The sequence below is a fragment of the Microtus ochrogaster genome, chromosome 21, assembly GCF_000317375.1.
Source record: "Microtus ochrogaster isolate Prairie Vole_2 chromosome 21, MicOch1.0, whole genome shotgun sequence".
NCBI lineage: Eukaryota > Metazoa > Chordata > Mammalia > Rodentia > Cricetidae > Microtus > Microtus ochrogaster.
Window position 1 is genome coordinate 22,261,131 of NC_022022.1, and position 18,753 is coordinate 22,279,883.

The following is an 18,753-nucleotide window of genomic DNA, read 5'->3' on the forward strand; positions in this document are numbered from 1 at the left end:
GCCTGAGAATTCGACAGGAACTGTAGTACCAGGAGGGAATGAAAGTTACAGTTAGTTGAGACTTAGAACTATGACGTCACCATTAATTGACTCTAACGTGTTGTATGCCAGTCCTCGGGAGGTGTTCAGCGAAGTTAAGTGTTAAACAAATACGAAAGAAGCAAGCAAGCAAACAAACAAACAAAAAAGCATATCTCAAGGATTTTTTGACTGCCTCTTCCTTAGAGATCCTGCCTCTGAGCAGTGTTTTAAAAGGCTACAGTTTATAGCAAGAGTATGTTTTCTCAAAGGAAACAAGCCACTGTTCTCTCTTCTCACTTGTTCAGTGTCTTCAAAAGTTTCCTGATGGGCAAGAGGGGCTTCTATTTGCATACCTAAGGAAAGACAACCTGCACCGGGACATCGCATAGGGGACCCGTGGGAGCCGCCCTGCAGCGAAGAAGCGGCCCTTCCAGGGTCCATCCTTCTCCTAGCAGAGAGGAGGGCGGAGAGCCAGCGCCTCCCCTGGCCTGGGCCCGCCCTCAGCCAGCAAGCATGGTTCTCCAGCTGCGGCTGCCTGGCGAGTAGAGAGAGAAAGCACAGGAGTCAAAGTTAAGTCAGCCACCCAAGCTCACGCTGGGGCATCTGCAGCACCTACGGGGCACGTGTGCGCTGGCGATCACAGGCCAGGATCCCGTGAGTGTTCCCAAGCGCTGCGGGGCAGAGAAGGGATAGCCGAAGAGGTGGGAAGGCCGGCTCTAGAACAGGATCCTTTCTTCGCCCCTGGAGAAGGGGTCCAGGAGATTGACTAACGCACAGCGGAAGATGGGGAAACATCCTTGAAAAAGCCGGGAAGGCGGCCTGCCAGAAGCAGGTCCCCTAGGCTCAGTCTGTCATCCATCCAGAAGCAGGGAGTCAGTCGCTCAGAGCAACTTGGCAAGGCTTCAGGAGTGCCGGGGCCGCGGGACTGATGCCCGCCAATTCCACCACCCCTGGTGCCTGCCTGCGCATGGGCACAGTCCTACTTCCCGACGAAGTGGAGAACTATATGAACACCAAACGTCCCTGCCCTGGGCGGCTATCAAGTCCTCTCTTGTTTGTTCTTTTCTCTTCGTGAGAACTTTTCGGCGAAGATACTAACTTTTCTGTGGAAACTGTTGGGCGGTGTGAGGAGAGGAAAAAGTGCAAACGGATGGAGAGGACCTGCTCCTTTCTACTTTTTCCAGCATCCGCGGGTTAAACCATCACCTCCAGAGCATCGAAGTTGTGGGAAGTGGAGACAGCTGGGAGGGGAGCAGGATTTCCTTGCCACCTTCAGCTGGATCTAGCCCTCCGCATGCATGAGTGTGCCAACACCAGCAAAGTGGGCAGGGTTCTGCATGTGGACTCCCTGCTGGGACCCGAGTGAATGGCCCCCAGGGACAGCGCGGAGCCTCGGCCTCCGCCACCTCCTCAGGGCTGGGTGTGGCCTGGAAAGATAGTGGCAGTGGCTATGGGTGCCCTGGCAGGCTTCTGGGTCCTCAGCCTACTCACCTATAGCTACCTGTGCTGGGGCCAGGGCTTAGAAGAGGAGGGGCTCCTGGGTGCTCAAGCTGAAGAGAGATCTGAAGCAGGCGCCACGGGCACCACCCAGCCCCATCTCATTTTCATTTTAGCTGATGATCAGGGATTTAGAGACGTGGGTTACCACGGATCTGAGATAAAGACGCCCACTCTTGACAAACTCGCTGCGGAAGGAGTTAAACTAGAGAATTACTATGTCCAGCCTATTTGCACACCTTCCAGGAGCCAGTTTATCACCGGAAAGTAAGTGTTACCACTTCTAGTTACTATCTGAAAACATCGTAAACCTTCATTTACATTGGTTTCTCCATTTAAGAGAGAAACAGAAAGTATGGGGCGGTGGGACCAATGCAATGAATGAAGAGACGAGTGGGTGAATGATGTACAGTCTGTCAATATTCGTGTGAACAGTCAGGTCCTGTTCTCCTGCCTTTCCTTTCCCTGACAGCCGGCTGCGAGCTTTTGAGTGCTGTCAGGCATTTTATACTCATCCAGCAACCAGAGAACTCATTGGTTGCTGCTTGGATTCTGGTTCCATCCTCAAGTATGTTCACATTTTGATTCGGGTACAGAGCCGAAATCACAAGGCAAGGTGTCGTTTACAAACTCTTTGTTACAAAAATCTAGAATTGCGTGACCAAATCCCCAGATCATCACATAGAGAACAGAGGCCACAAAAGAAAAAAAAAAGTGACTTTTAGTGTGATAGATATAGAATATGTCTCTGTTGGTCTCTTTGTTTCTTTGTTGGTGTATTTTTTTATGGTGCCATATCTAACTGCCAAGATAATTTTGAAGATGCCGTGAAGTTGAGTGGAATTTGCTGTTGTTTCTCCGAGTGGGGTGGAAGTCTGAGTGACTGTCACAGTGCAGATACCTGAGAAATGCATAAAATGCTGTCAGTCTGCTAAATAGAATCTTCTTAAAATGTTCATACATTTTTCTGTTTTTTTCTTTTACTCTGTTAGAATATCCATGATCTTAACTTTTTTTACATGGTGCAAATTCAGTTTGAAAGGCAGGTAAAGCATTAGGGTCAAGGGTCAAGCTACTCCTGAACAGTTCATGAGTCAATCTACGTGTCTTGTGAGTTTGGTTTCAGGACAGAGAGCTTCACTTGCTTCAAGTTGTTCTTGGAGTTCAATCCTGTCAGAGTAGCCAGTAACCAGTCTGGAAAAATCAAGACTCCAGTGTTTTGTAGGAATCTTGGTCTTGCAAAGACTTTTGCTTACAGCATAATTTCCACTGCTTAGCACACTGTCAAAAGTTACCATCACTAGGATAAATTATTTTTTCATCCTTAGAAGAGCTAGAGTGCAGGGCATGGTGGCACACATTTTCAATCCCAGCACCCAGGAAGCAGAGGCAGGCAGACCTCTGAGAGGTTGATGTCAGCTTGGTGTATATAGTGAGTTCCTGGTCAGCCAGAGTTACAAAGTGAGATTCCTATCTCAAACATAAAAAAAGAAAAAATGGTAAATAAAAGAAAGAAGAGGATGTGGAGGACAAAAGGGAAGGGTCTCAGTGTCCTTAAGAGTCATTTTCATTGCATCATAAAGTCAAGATCATTTGATATTTATAAAAGAGCGATTGTTGGCTGGAAAAATAGCCCATCTGTGGCCTAGGATTAAGTTCTTCATCTCTATTCCCAGCCGTCCTTATCCTTGGCTCATGAAACGAACGTGTCGTAAAGACACTTCAACTGATTTATAGAATTCAAATTTGCACAGAGAGCCAACAGAAGTTGAAAAAAATATGAAACTGAATTATATAAACTTACTTTACTCAATAAAGTATGTTCAAGGCTTTCCACTAAATCAGGACATTTGGTCCTGAACATCTTATACTGATAAAATATCTATCCTGCCTTTATGGTTATCTGGAAGTTTACCCAATAAGATGGAACAAGATGAAGATGGAAACGATTCCTGTTTTACCCCCTTTAATCAAGGGCTGACTCAGCATTTTCAGTGCAGCCAAGCATCCAGTAAGAAGATACTGTTTCCTGCTAACATTTCATGTTCGGTCCAATAAGTTGCATAATTGCTTTGTAGACAAGAAAAGTTCAAATTGCTCCTGTGATTTGCTACAGCTTTTTACTTGAGTTAAGCAGTGAGAGATGTCTCACTTGGAGTTTTCCCTGGGACTTTCCTGTAAATGAGTACAGTTGTAAAAAAAAAGTGGTCATGAGTGCCTAGTTCTGGGCTTAATAGCAATACTTCAGGCCCAAGAATATGGCACTTATCCTGTCTGTGAGAACATGTGTGTGCTTTCCGCATCCTCTAAAGAAAAAAGGAAGGAAGCGATAAAATCCCGGTGGGATGGATTATTTCAAGAGGAAAGTAGGTTATGGGAAATGTGAGAGGAGTCAAATATCTTTACGGCAGTTGAGCAGCGTCTAATGTCTGGAACTGAATTCACGTTCGATACCATCAACACAACACTACTTTTTATGTTTGGGCTTTTTTTTTTAATTTTTTGAATCAAAGTGTGAAACTCTTTTTTTATGCTGCCTAGCTAATGTAACAAATTCCCTTTATAATTTATGTCACACCGCTCTGACAACACTGCACATCAGTCACCATCAGGAAGCTGTTATTGCGTGCAGACGGCTGCCTGCAGACTGAGGAGCCATTGAGAACCCTGCTCTCTAGGTGGTGGTAGTTCTCAAACTCAGAAATGCAGACTGAGTCACCTCAAGGGGCAGTCGAAGCGCAAATCTCTAGGCCTATGCATCATTCAGCTTCAGTAGCGATGGGGGTCTTTCCAGAAATCACTAATAGTTTTATGAATACGTTCCACTATTCTGATGACAATTATGCTTATGATGAATTAAAAGCATCTTTGTTAAACACCAGAATCTAGGGAGCTATCATTGTTACACATTTTCCTGTTTTACATAGATTTGGTAAGAGTCCAAGAGGGATAACGATGCAGTGTGGTCAATGGATGCTCGTAATTGTTCTGATGACAGAAATGATAATTGAGAAAGTGACTGCCTGCATTCAATCCATTTCTAGGTAACTTTATCATTCTTCAGGAATTGTTCCAAGTGGTAACCCAGAGAAATAACACCACTTCTCCTTTAAGAAGATCATAATGATGGCTTCTGAATCATGGACTTTGCAAACCTTAGACACACATTTCCAAAAACCTAAGGAAAGACAGGCAACCTGAATTGGATTTCTCTCCTAATAAGTCAGTGTCTTCCTCTTATGGATTTCTCCACGCCGTTGTCTATTGATGTAACTTGTTGAATCTCTCAGTGTGTAGTGTTCCTTTGTGTAAACATGCTCCAGTGTTTACCCATTCCATCATCAAGAATGTTGGTGCTTTCCAGTTTGATACTAGTATGAAAATACTGCTAAACAGTTGTCCATGCTTTGTTGAGCATATCTTTGCGTTCGTCTTTTTTTTTTTCATCAAGTAGAATTGCTGAGGTACAGGTCCATGGTGTGTGATTTTTGTAGATACTGCCCAGCAGTTCCCAAAGTCATCACTTCTGAGCTTGAACTATGAATCACTGCAACTATGTGGTAAATTCCATCTGTACCAACAGTTCGTGCTGTCTCTTTCCATTTTAGAATTCATGGTCATTGCACACTGGTATGCTGTCCTGATTAAAATTTCCGTTTTCATAATAACTAATAATGTCAAGTGTCTTTTAGTAAATATTCATGCAAATTGTCCTTCTACTTTCTGTTTAAGTGCCTGTTCATTCCTTGATGGAGTGTGATGATTATTTATATAATCTCTTCCTTTTTCTGTTTGTACTGCACAACTCCTCCACTCTCACTGGTTCAGTAATGGGGTTGTTACTGACTAAGGTTTTAATTTTATTGTAGTTTAATTTCTGTTATTTTCCTTCCTTGCTTATTTAAGACTCTAGCTTATACTATATTATCATAATAGGCTTTTCCTCCTAAATCTTTTATTGGTTTGTTTTTATATTTAGATTAACCGGAATTAACTTTTAATGTAGTATTAGACCAGAATTCCAAAGTATTCACTCTCGTTTGTCTGTCCATTTGGCCTGACAACTTAAATTTGATCCCCAGAACCCACGAGGTGGCAGGAGAGAACTGACTCCCAAAGGACTCCCTAGAATTGTCCTCTGATCTGCATGAGCAGATCATGATGTGGGCATGCATGCTGTGGCATATGAATGCCTGAACACGCGCACACACACACACATGCACACATGCATGCACACAGAGGAAGGGGAGAATGAGAGATAACTTTTAAGATCACATGTTCTCCATAGCATTGATAATCATTGTCAACTGTTACGTTTGGTCCATTTCTAGACTCTTCTATTCTAACAACTATCCTTTTCTCCAATGGAACCTTCATTGTATGATAAATATTAATGTGTAGACCGGTGCTTCTCAACCTTCCTCTTACCGTGACCCTTTAATACAGTGCTTCATGCTATAGTGATGGCCAACCCTAAAATTATTTCATTGCTACTTTGTAACTGTAATTTTCTACTGTTGTGAATTGTACTGTAAATATCTGGCATGCAGGATATATAATCCATGATCCTTATGAAAGGACTGTTAGACTCAAAAGGGGTTAGGATGCCACAGGTTGAGAACTGCTGATCTAGAACGTTAAGTCCTCCTAATTGTCCCTTAAAATCACCTTGGCTGTTTTTTATCTTTTCACTAACTATGAAAGAAACAAAGATGGTTACAAATTGCAGAGAGATTGGAAACTTGATTGGGGGACTATGGAGGAGTTCACTTTGGAATCATTCTGCTTTCTACATAACATGAAAAGTGAGATCACCAACTGAGAATTAAAATTTAGATGTCTGAGAAAGTTGGGTATAAAATGGTTTCTAAAGGGACTGAAAAAAAAATGAACTGAGCAGGGAAATGTAGTCAGAAAGCTGACAGTCCAGGAAACCCACCTGAACTTTGTGGCTTAGTTTTGCTGGGGTCAGACATAGTGGTTTCTATCCTGCCATATTCAGATGACACAAGGGTAAGCACCTCAATTGCAGAGCTGGATTTAAGCAGATTGGGAGATTTCCAAAATGAACACAGTGGCTGATCAAGGGCTCGACTGTGGAAAGAAGACATATAGGGGATTTATGTTCTGACAGTCGGTGGTCTGAGTTTGTGGATACAGGTTGAGTGAATAGATTGCTGGGTAAAAGGACAGGAAATAGTGGTTGGGAAAACTCGTGATGGGACAAAATTCCAAGTAGTGCAGGGTTTACAAATGATAGAGAAGTGAGGGCAGAGTGAGCTAGAGGGTGAGATCTTTGGAAGTGAGGAAGTTAAGATGTTAGGGTAGAGTGCTGGATACCTCATTCCTGTGGACACCTAAACCACTGAAAATTATGAGAACAACCATAGAGAAGAGGATGGTGACCCAGTGCTGCTCCATGTCTTAGGGATAAGGGGTGAGGCACAGAGTTAGCTAAAAGACTGTGAGACTAGTTTGTTTCATTGCTTTTATTTATTTCTTTTAAGGAATTATGCATCTGAAGGAGACAATAGCAATAGTTGATAAAAAGTGTTAATGAGAAAGTAAGACGATGAAAAAGCAACTAAATTTTGGAGTGACTCTCAGCATAAAGTGAGAAGCTTGGGGTCTAGATTTAATTAGCCCATTGTATGTTGTATGGCCTTGTGTGTTGACACACACACACACATTTCCCATCAACATCAAGGTCGTATATGCTTCCTACTCTATCTACTTGTTGAAAATCCTAGTTGTAAGTAGTGTTCTATACCCAGATAATGTTCAGTACTAGTTATTAAAAATTCACTCCTTGCCTTCACAAATATTTAGTTAATGCCGAGGCACTTGAAAAATACAAATGTTTATAGTTATCTGTAGATAAACAAGAATTTCTTTTAAGGCTTGCTTCACCTTTAGAAGATGAATATAGCAAGCGGAGAGTGGTTTTCAAGTCTCTCTTAGACCACCAATAAAGAAGAGCCCAAAGCCAAGGCCATCCAGCAGATAGCTGCTAGTCTTAATCAACTTTTGGATTAGCTGAGAGTAGACGTGTTGATTAGGTAGGCTAGTGGCATACATGGATGATCAAAGTGCTGAATATTCAATGAGCCTCAAAAGACTCATTTAAAATTAGACATATTTATCATCTGGATAAATATCTTTCCAGGTAATACTGTTGAGTTTCTTAAAAATGCTATTCTAGATGGCTGAAATGTATCCAGGTTCAGAGGGCTAAGAACTATGAATTCTAGCAAATTTCTACAGACAATTGTGATTTCATCTCACCCTGTGGCTATTTTACTATGATGTATTTAGTTTGATGAAATGTTCTTTTATTAGCCTAACTAGTAAACATCCCCACTAGTGGTTTTTCTTTGAGGCATCTGTTTCTGTGTGTGCTCTATTGTAATTAAAAGAAGAAGGAAATCTTTCCTATTCTTGTGTTTTAACTTTTACCCCCTCTCTCTTCCAATTCATCTAGTACAGTTGCTTTACTAAAACATGAGACTCATAACAACAGCCCCTTCAGCAAACAATGCCCTTGGTTCCCCAATATATCAAAAATGAGAAAAGAAATTAATTTTCTCTGAGGGGTTTCACGTGCCTGTTTCTTTTCAAGCATCCTGCCTTGTAATCTTCACACCCAATATTTGAAAATATTCATAAAATATTTAACAAATGTTCTCATTTTTTATGGATAGAATATTAACATTTTAGGGGAGTTATTTAAGCAGACCATGAGTACATAGCTTCTAAACTGTAGAGCATGCCTTTTGAGCTTAAACTGTATGGCTCGGTCAATATCCCCCAGGCTTTCTTCGGTACTTTCTGCCTTACATATAAGCTATAATCACACCTTAGCCTAGTTTTTGAGCAGTTTCTTCTGCATCTACATTTTCAAACTTTCCACACGAGAAGAAGGGACAAATGGCTCAAGGTTTCTAGGGTTCCTCTAACTGCTCCCCATCTCTTTGCTTCACTTCTGGAATTGACACCTTTGCACTGTTTGCCCAAATGCCAGCCACTAGTTAAGATTCAACAGAAACCCCACATTCCTCATGCAGCTTCCCATGAGCTCTTAGCCAGAAATAATTTATCTTAGCAGTGACCTTCCACAATTATTCCTATAACTGTCTTATTAGGCATGATTTTCCACTCCTTCACAGCTCTTAGAAAGCTTTTTTACCTCCCTTGCTGGCCCTCTGAGAAGCAAGATTCTGATTTATAACTCCATAAATTTCACAGGACCCAGGCCAGGGCTCTGTATTCCTAGGTGCTAAGTAAACATCTGAGGAATGAGAGAAAGAAGAGTTGAATAAGCAATTACTTATTTCCCTTATGTAGAGAATGTGATCAAGCCAAAAAAAATGGTCCAGAACTTTTTTATTGAAAATGGATTTTTTAATAAAATATATTCTGATTACTGTTTCTCTTCCCCTAACTCCTCCCAGATCCTCTCCAATTCCCCATCCACCCAAATCCACACTTTTTCTTTCTTTCTTTTAAAATACTAATGAGAAATAAATAATAATGTGAGTAATAGTAATAATAGATAAGAAACCAGAATAGGACAAAACAAACACACAGAAGAAAAGTAGCCAAAGAAAAGGCCAAGTAACGTGTGGATACAGAGATGCACACACTTGCAACACACATATAAACTATAGGAACACAAAACTGGAAACCATAACATATACCCTAAGGACCTGAAAGGGAAAAGGAAAGACAAACTAACAAACAATCCTGACAAAGTATTATCAGACAAAGAACCTCTAGAAATGCTAGAGAGTTTGTTTCGTGTTAGCCACATACACAAAACCCGCATGAGGCCTGCCCTTAAGACTGGCTTGTATACATAGTGAGCAGTGAGACTCCATCAGAGAAAGCTAAAGTTTCATTTGCAAATGGTTATCAGCTGTAGCTAGCTTTTGTAGTAAGAATGTGAGTTTGTGTCCACTTTCACTCTCAGGGCTGGGACCCCATTCATCAAGCCCAGACCAGTGTAGGATGATTTTTTTCTTAGTTCCATTCATTTACTAGCAAATTTTATATTTATAAGAGCTGAATAACTGTACATAAATAGTCATGAATGTGTGGGGGTGGGGATTTGGGATGGGAGGGTCAGATGGAAAGGGGGAGATAAGAGTGTGATAATTTAGCTTTGAATCCCATATTGCTTCATGGCTGACACTCAGTAGTTGCATCAAAACTAGTTTTGAATTAGCACGTAATCTAGGCTTGGTGGAACTAAAACTTCATGTGCTTGGCGGCCACTATTTCAATAACCTCTTAAAAGACAGGGAATGCTTGCAGCATAAGAATCCACCCCTACAAGGAATCGGAGTGAAATTCCCGCAACACAGCACTAGTCCTGCGAGCTAACACTTCAGTACATTCCCTGGAGGCTGCAATCCAGTTCCTAAGTCCATCTGAAAACCTGCAAAATCTGGCTCACCACTGATGAGTCGACTCAGGGTCCGCCAGCACTGCAAAGGTTCTAACACTTTCTCACAGGGCTGTGCGCCCTTCCACAGGCATCTTCCTGGGAGGACTATTCTTCATTCTCCTCTGGGAAACTCCCCTGTGTGGCCGCAGGCCCTCTACCACTTTCGTCTCCTTTCCCAGCGTTTCCTGATTGATTTCTCACCCTATAGCAGAACAACGGCACTCATGGGTCATTTTCATTCCTACAGTGGCTATTGCGTTTCAATTATTACAATATGTTGTGAACATGAACTTCTTTCTTCCTAATCCCCAAATATGCAATATTACACTATATTTAAAATCACATGCAAATATAAATTCCTGACATGGAGGTACACCTATCATCCCAGTTATGCAGTTACTGAGCCAGGAGAATTATGACTTCAAGGCCAACTTGGAAGTGGAACCCTAACTCTAAATAAATGCAAGCACATGCATATGGAGAGCTTTATTTTTAACGCAATTCTGGAGTCAATTTATTTAAGATCAATAGAAACAAATATTCCTCAAATCTCAAGTGTAGAACCTTTATCTGAAATTATGACCACACGGGGTTCTTCCTTCTGATATGTGTCTTAATCTTCAGAACTACCATTTCTAATTCTTTAAAACGTGTGTGTGCGTGTGCATGTGTGTGTGTGTGTGTGTGTGTGTGTGTGTGTATCACACGTATTCAGGTGCCTATCAAGGCTAGAATAGGGTGTTTGATCTCCTTGAGTTGGAGTTACAGGTGGTTGTAAGCTGCTCAGTGTGCTTGTTGGGAACCAAACTCAGCTCCTTTAAGAGATCAATAAGTCTTTCTGACTTCTGGGTCATCTCTTCAGCCCCCATTCTTAAATTTCTTAATACTTTTATCTTTGCTTGGTTTCTATTGTTGTGAGGAGACAAGACTATGGCAACTCTTATAAAGGAAAACATATAATTGGGGATGGCTTAGCGTTTTAAGGGTTTAGTCCATTATCATCATGGCAGGAAGCATGACAGCATGCAAGCATACAAGGTACTGGAGAAGGAGTCGAGAATTCTACATCTTGAGCCATAGACACTGAAGGAAGACTGAGTGCCACACTGGATGTAACTTGAGCATATGAGACTTCAAAGCCCACTTCCACAGGAACACACTTTCTCCAACAAGGCTACATCTACTCCAACAAGGCCATGCCTCCCCCTGGGTCAAGCATTCCCTTGACATAAGTATATAGGGACCATACTTATTCAAACCAGGCCATCTGCCAATATTGTAAAAGATCCCTGTAAAAGTCATCTCTTTCATATTATTGACGGCAAATTTATAAAGCTGCTATCATTGCTCATAAGCCATTTTCTATCTTCCTTCTCATCTGCCTCAGTGTATCAAGAAAAGATGAAAGACTTGACTCCTTCCATTATCTCTCTCCCCTTCATAATTTATATTTATACCCCCCAAATCTTTCTATCAACATTTAGATGAGTTCAAGATGGTTTCTTCTGTCTAAAATAAACCAACGTTCTATAGACAATTGACCCAAATTCTATGCCGTCTTACTTAAGAAAAAATAGAGTTACCTGTTCTTGCTAACCCCTTACATTAAAAACCTATACTTTAATAACTTATGCTGTAAATTTGATAGTATATCTATACTGGTAAAATATTAATTAACAATAACTATTTTATACTCTAATTTTATATAGATCCTCCAATAGATGGATGCTAAAATGTGTGGACCTATCTAAATCTGTATCTCAATACATTCTCTAAACCTCATTTTGTGTGTGATGAACTCACACATAGAGAGATTTGTTATCTTGGCCCAAGTCCCAAAGTAATGAAAATGGGATTCTAATTTAAGAACTGATTTTTCCATTCCATTTCCTAGATGATTGACAGAACAGACTTGGTTTATCTGTATAGTTTATCTTCAGGGTAGAAGTCAATAATATGTTCCTCCAGTAAAAGCAACTATAGCAAAATAGACAAAATTACTTAAAAATTCATTTTCTAACTGGCTCCCCCATTCAAATTTGGTGCATTGATATAAGTTCTTATTTTGGTTTGTTTCATATATAAATTTAAGATGGCAATATCAGTTTATCTTCCCTTAGTGAGAGACAAAATTTGTTAATATTTTATCATCACTCTGATAACTTAAATGTTCAACATATATAGGTCCCCTAAGACAATTAAAATGTACCTGAAATCCAGGTTTTGTTACTGTTTTAGAAACAGCAAATTATCTACTTTCTATATTTTAACTTTGAAAAATTTAAATATTTCTTCAAATATATTGCTGATTCTTATAGCCTCCCTTTAATGTTTTTATTTGGCTTTGAGACAGTATGCCATGCTGCTCAGGCTGATCTCAAACTTTCTATGTAGCTAAGAATGACTTTAAACACTGACTCTTCCTGCCCTGACCCCAAAGTGCTAAAATTACAGGCATTTTCCACCACACCTAGTTTGTTTTTAACGTGCTCCTAAGTGTTAATAATTAGAATTTACGACAGCAAATAGTAATGAGAATCACATGAAGGACTTTTTCTGCCTACTGCCCTTGGTTTCTACTCTAATGTGGTTCTCCTACAGAAGGTCTAGTGTGGAATGTGAGGTGTGTCTTTAGCAGCAAGCTCCCCTGTGATGGGGAATAGGTGTTTCTGAGGGCCATGTTGAGTGGTATTACAACAGAGCTCCAATGCAGTGTTCTGTACAAGTATGTCCCTCACTTTCCCACTGCCATTGAAATAACACCTAGTGCAATCTCAGGAGGAAGATGGAAGACTTGTGTATTGGATTTTATAGATCCCACGTTTTGAAAAGAGATTCCTTTCTTAGGCAAAGCCGTTTGTTTAAGATAAAAAGGCAATAGGCTTTCTGAGAACTAAGTCATAAAACTAAAGGCATTCAGACTTGTAAACATTTGGAACATTGCCATTTTTGAGCTTTAATACCTCAATTCCAACTGGAAGAAAAGGTCAACAACACAGGATGTCAGAGGTAGTTGCCTTCTTTGCAAAAGATGAGAAGGCAGGAAGGAGGGTTTAAGTCAGAAATTGTGGGCCAGCAATATTACAGAGATCAAGGAATAAGGGATAAACTTGTAGCTAACTGCTCCAAGAAAGAAGAACAGAAAATGCACAGGTCTTGGGAGAGTGGTACCTCTGATGTGCTCAGGTACCACCCAGAAGTGATCCCAGTGAAACTGGAACAGAGACAGGCGAAATGAAGGGGAAAAAAATGGGATGGAAGAAGGAACAGAAGCCATCTCCTAAAGGCAAGGACTTTCCCTCTAATTAAGCAGAAGTTTGGATCTTAGGAACACTATGATCTCAAGTAGGTTTGTAGGATTCCTTTAGTAGCTGCACTGAGGATAAATTTAGAGGTGAGGTTTACCCAAGGAAGACCTGATAAGGATCCCTTTCCTCTGCCCTATGCAAGAATTAATGGTGTCTAGACATTAAGCAATGGGTGAGTTCTGATTGGTTGCTGAACAGATCCAGCAGGTATGGACATCTAAAAGAAACAAAGGGAGAGATCAAAAATCTTCAAAGCAAGAGGTTATTGTGCAAAACAGAAAGTGTTTTAGTGAATGGGTGTTGTTCAAATAGCAGTTAGAACCAATCACAAGTGAATTGCTGAAAATTATGCTCTTTGTCTCTAAAGCCTACAATAAATAATAACCTTTGACTTCCGCTTGCCTTTTCCTGGTCCTTTAGATTTTATAGCTTGAGAAGTTACAGCCATAAACATATTTTTAAATTAAGCACAATAGATGGAGCAGAATATCTGCATGAAGTTCTGACATGGACACTCAGTAATATTTTAAAAGAAGATGCAGCCACACTGGTGACTATGACCAAGAGGATATTGCCAATGGAAAAGTGTTTGTCTGGCCATGGTTGTCCAGGGCAGCATTAACTGAGTGAGTATGAGCTGTTTCTCGTTGGCTCATTTGCCCACATTATACCAGCACCTCATGTTTAACATCTTACCATTGCCTCGTCACTGTTCACTGGTTCCTTTTCAGTCCTGTGAAACTGCACTGTTGGCAAAGAACAGGGAGCTGCTGAATAAAACCTGAAAAAATAAAATACCAACCCTGCTAAGAATGGAGAAGTAACTAATCAGGAAACAACTGTGATAGAAAGAATCCTGCTAAAGGAAGAGTCATCAGAACCTTCAAATAAAAACGAGGGCAGCCAAAACGTTCAGAAAACATTCTGCTTAATGTTTGGTGGATCATAACATTAACCCAAATAGACATGAGCCATACTGTGAGGTGGGGAGTAATTTTAAACTATGCCATTTGGTTACATGTATTTATTTCATCTTTCAGGGAAAATAATACTTTAATACTACAGTGCCAAAAAAAAAAACCCCACATTCTGATGAGATAGTTAATCCTGTGCCAAATGGGAAAAAAAGTGAATTAGCAAAAAGATACAACAGCTATCTGTAAAATCTTTGTTTAAATGCCACACATGGTAACTGTGAGCCTTTTAAAGGAAATCATGATAGGACTTGAGATTATCTGAATAGATGTCTAAGTTCAGGAAAGACAAGACAGGAAAACAGCTTCATGCTGTTTCTCTCTTACTCTAACATCTCATAACAGCTAAAACTTCTGTCTCCCTTGAGACCAAGAAGTTGTTCACAAGTTTACATATTTCCCTCACGTTCAGTTAGCTGCATGTCTGTCTGCAAGAGTTCTATTGCTCTGACTCATATTTGCCTAGATGATTCAATACTGGGGATTTGAGTCACCAACTTAAGAGTCTGTGAATTTGAAACATTAAGCAGACGGCTTCTGAGAAGAAATGGCATGCATAGTTAGAGGCTGGACTGTAAATGAGACAGAGCACTGAACTGAGTGTGAACAGAATTATTTCCCCACAGTCTAACACTGGATGACGTGGTTATGTTCCACGTGAGCCAAGCAGCACAATCCCCTGAGCAACTGGTGGCATATCGCTTAATTCCACAACGTTGGCCTGAAAAAGAAATGTTCTACTCTGAACTCTAATCGTAATTCAGGTTTTATTGTGCCTTAAATTGGCAAAACGGAAGATATTTTAACTACCCAACTGCCACTATCACCATCACCACCACTACACACTCCTTAAACAAACGGTTTGACTCTTGAAGGATGCTTAAATTTGCTGATGGAGTAGAAAAGGAGAGTTTTGTAGGCTAGATGTGGGTTTCAGCCTATAGTGAAGGAGAGAGAGGATACCACGATAATTAGAGGGGCCAGCGGTTTAAAAGGAAGATGTTTCTGATACGGAAAGACAAACTAGTGAAAAGTCAATGATCAAATCAGCAGGAGAAGTGAATTTGAATAATGAAACCTGATTGAAATTTTACTTACCCTTGAAAATGCATCCAATGCCATCATTTTCTTTTCTGCTCTTCTGTGCTTTAACTGAGCTAAAGATGCAGTTACATGTAAAAATAACACCTAAGATTGAAATAGGCAAGTTCACAGACACAGAGAAAAGCAGCAGATCCATGATGTAGGGTCTAGTCTGAATTAAGGTATAGACATCATCTTGTCTGCTTAAGGGAGCATATTGCAAATAAGTATATTAATCTTATATACATAGATAAAACATGAAGTCATATGCTATCACTAGTCATAACATTGATGACTCTTTGCATTGCTAGAATGCACGCAAGTCTTTGAACACGGGTTTTTGCTTCTCTATATCTCTTGCCTATTAGACTTGGCTTTTTTATAAAGTAATGCTTTAAGCACAGAAGCAGTCAATACACCGGTGGTTCTAATCTTTCCAGACAACCACCCTGACACCAATGAGAGTGAAAGAGAGAAAATGTCACTGGTTGACCAAAACCAGGACAGCTTCTGAAAGCCTTAAATGCTGGGTCCAGTTTGTGTTCTCATCATAGACTCTAAAAGGCAAAGTAGGTTGGGTAGGATTTTACAGATGCTTACCTAGTAGTTAGCAGGTTGTAAAGGGCAATGACCCATAGTTTTTATTTACCTGGGTCATTCTGATTGAGGTAAAAGTGAAGTCATGCTTGGTAAATAGGCAATACAAGCAGTTCCGTAAGTAAATCAGTAAATAAATCATAAATCAATATCTGATAGTTAGCCTTTTCTACCTTATTCTAATTAACACCCCCTCCCATTCTCCCACCTCTCTCTTTTTGCTTTTAACCCCATAGTATGTTTTGGAGGAAGAACTCAGAAGAGGCTTCAGATACTAGCATAGCTAGAAGGCATTCCTAATTAGATTCTAGGTAACCTCTGGCTGTATTTATAATCTTCCATGTGCTGGCTTACCATTTCTTTTTAACTGGTTCCCAAAACAACATTCAAATGTACAAAGATGTGCTGTACTTGTATGTTATTCAGTGTGGTTGTTTTGCTTGGGCACCTACGCACGGAATATGAAATGGTAATGGCTAAGGTTTAACCTGGAAGATGTTATCCAGACAGGATGTCAGGCTCATGTCATGAATCAGTGTGCTACTTAGTCATAAAACTTTCAAGACTGCCATTACATCATAAAACTGAGAGAGGTACTTAAGCCTTGCAGATGAAGTCCTAGCTTGCTTTTAAGGTTTTTCCGTTTATAATCTTTTCTTGCAACTTGGTGTTCCTTTTTTTTAAAGAATCAAAAATTATATAAAATAAGAAAGCAAATCATGCATTCAGTATGTAAAAGGAGCTCAGTCCCATGAAATATAAAAGCACATTTGTGGACTGGGTTACATGTCTGTGCTCAAGGGGACTCACAGTATACATCCTTAGAGGCTCCGCCATCCAAAGGCTGATTTGAGCGGCTTCAGTGGAATTCTACATTGCTACAGAACAATTTGGAAAAAAAATTGTTTTTCTTCTCAAATAAATAATCATGCTGGGTGCTTTCTTTTTTCCACTATATTTTACAGTGTTGTTGCTTTTCATACACAAAGGAGTTATTTTTTTCTCTGTCTACCTGTCTCAGAAAAGGTCTTTTAAACTTAACATTTTTTTACAAAAGAGAAAAACTGGTGTTAAATTGAATTGTAACAATACTTTTCCAAAAGCAGAATATAAAAAGAACCATTTCTGTCACAGGCATCAAATACCATGTTGAAGCCTCTGTTGCTATTAACTTTTTGTATAACGAATCTTCCCCAAGGGCCCTGCTCAAGACTAGTGTTACTGAAAGCATTCCACATGAGTATTCCATGTTGTGAGTACCCAATTCATTAAACATATATTTTTAACTCATCAAAGTATCCTTTATTGCTTATTTAGGTTAACATGAAGAGCAAAGGGTTTCATCGTGGAATCTTCATACATATATGTCATATAATTTTTTGTCCTTCATTACCCTTCAGAGACTATGGTCAGCCAATTCCCCTCCCCTTTCCCAAACAACTGCTTTCATATTACATTGTATTCCTTAATTCCTTAACTTCACGAATTCCCAGCTTCCTTAAGATCTTTTTATTCTCTCTCACGATCTCCTTTCTAGTTTTGTGAACTACAATAATTACAATTACACTTGCAATAATTACACACACATATACACACACACACTTTAAATGTGCGTTCTTGTGAGGAAAAAAAGTCATATTTCTTATTCTAATTCCTTTTGCTTGCCATAATAACTTTTAGTTGCATTCACTTGCCTCCAAATGTCATTATTTCATTTCTCTTATGACTCCATAAAAATCACATTGCATATACATGCCACATTTCCTTTATCCAGTGTTGAAGGACATCTAGACTAATTTCAAACCTTGCTGTGGTGACTTGTTTTGTAATAGACACAGATATGCCAATACCTCCGTGGTATCTTGACTTAGAATCCTTCCATTTTATTCCCAAGAGCAGGATGAGTGGATTGTGTTTGGGCTTTGTAAGGAAACTCCACAGTGTTTTTCATAGTGACTGCAACCGTTTGGAGTCCCACCAGCAGGGAATATGGCGTCCCTTTCCCTGCGCCCTCCACCGTTTGCTCTGATGTATTTCTTCGTGGCAGCCATCAGAACTAACCTAGATGGCATCTCAAAGGAGCTTTCATTTTCATTCTCCTCTTGACTTCGGATATTGAAGATTTTTCAGCTTGCTTTCATATTTCCTCTTTTAGTCTCAACAGTCCGTTTACTGATTGGACGATGGGGTTGTGGCTGAATATATCCAGTTCTTTATATATCCTAGATACTAACTCCCCTCTGACATACAGTTCTTCCCATGTTGAAGGACACCTCATTACTCTGGTGATTTGTTCCCTTTTTTGAGCAGACGCCTTTCAATTTGAAATAACCCCAGATGGCAACTCCTGAGAGTCTTTCCTGTGCTGCTAGATACTTATTAAAAAAATCCTTAACTATGTCTGCATCCTGAAGGGTCTTCCCTAGGGTTTCCTCCAGGAGCATCCAGTTAACAGTTCCTACCTTAAGATCTTTAATTCCTAAGACTGTATTTTTGTGCAAGGTGAGAAATATGGTTCTAATTTCATTCTGCCTTTGGAAACACAGTTGTACTGCAGAAGACATAACCCCATTTGTGTGAACAAACAGACAAACAGGCAGTTGTGTGTGTGTGTGTGTGTGTGTGTGTGTTTGATACCTTTGTCAAAATCTAAGTGGCCATAACTGCAGGAATTTATTTCTTAACGTTAATATTCATCTTTGTTTCCTTTGTCCAGTGTGACTCCATTGCAAATGTAATGTAGTAATAGGGGCGGCGGGGCCCCAGCACCCCAGCCGCACCCCGGCCGCCTCCGGCTAGCTTATGCCCCGAAATAATTACACGGACA

At 40.1% G+C, this 18,753-nt stretch overlaps 1 protein-coding gene across 1 annotated transcript in view; it reads left to right on the forward strand.

Annotated features, from left to right (window-relative positions):
• Window positions 1–1,163: 1,163 nt before the first annotated feature.
• Window positions 1,164–18,753, forward strand: part of Arsj (arylsulfatase family member J) — a 50,795-nt gene continuing 33,205 nt past the window's right edge. Inside the window, exon 1 of the mRNA XM_005357239.3 lies at window positions 1,164–1,785. Coding sequence (XP_005357296.1) covers window positions 1,388–1,785 — 398 coding nt within the window. The 5' untranslated portion in view covers window positions 1,164–1,387. The remainder of the gene's footprint in view (window positions 1,786–18,753) is intronic.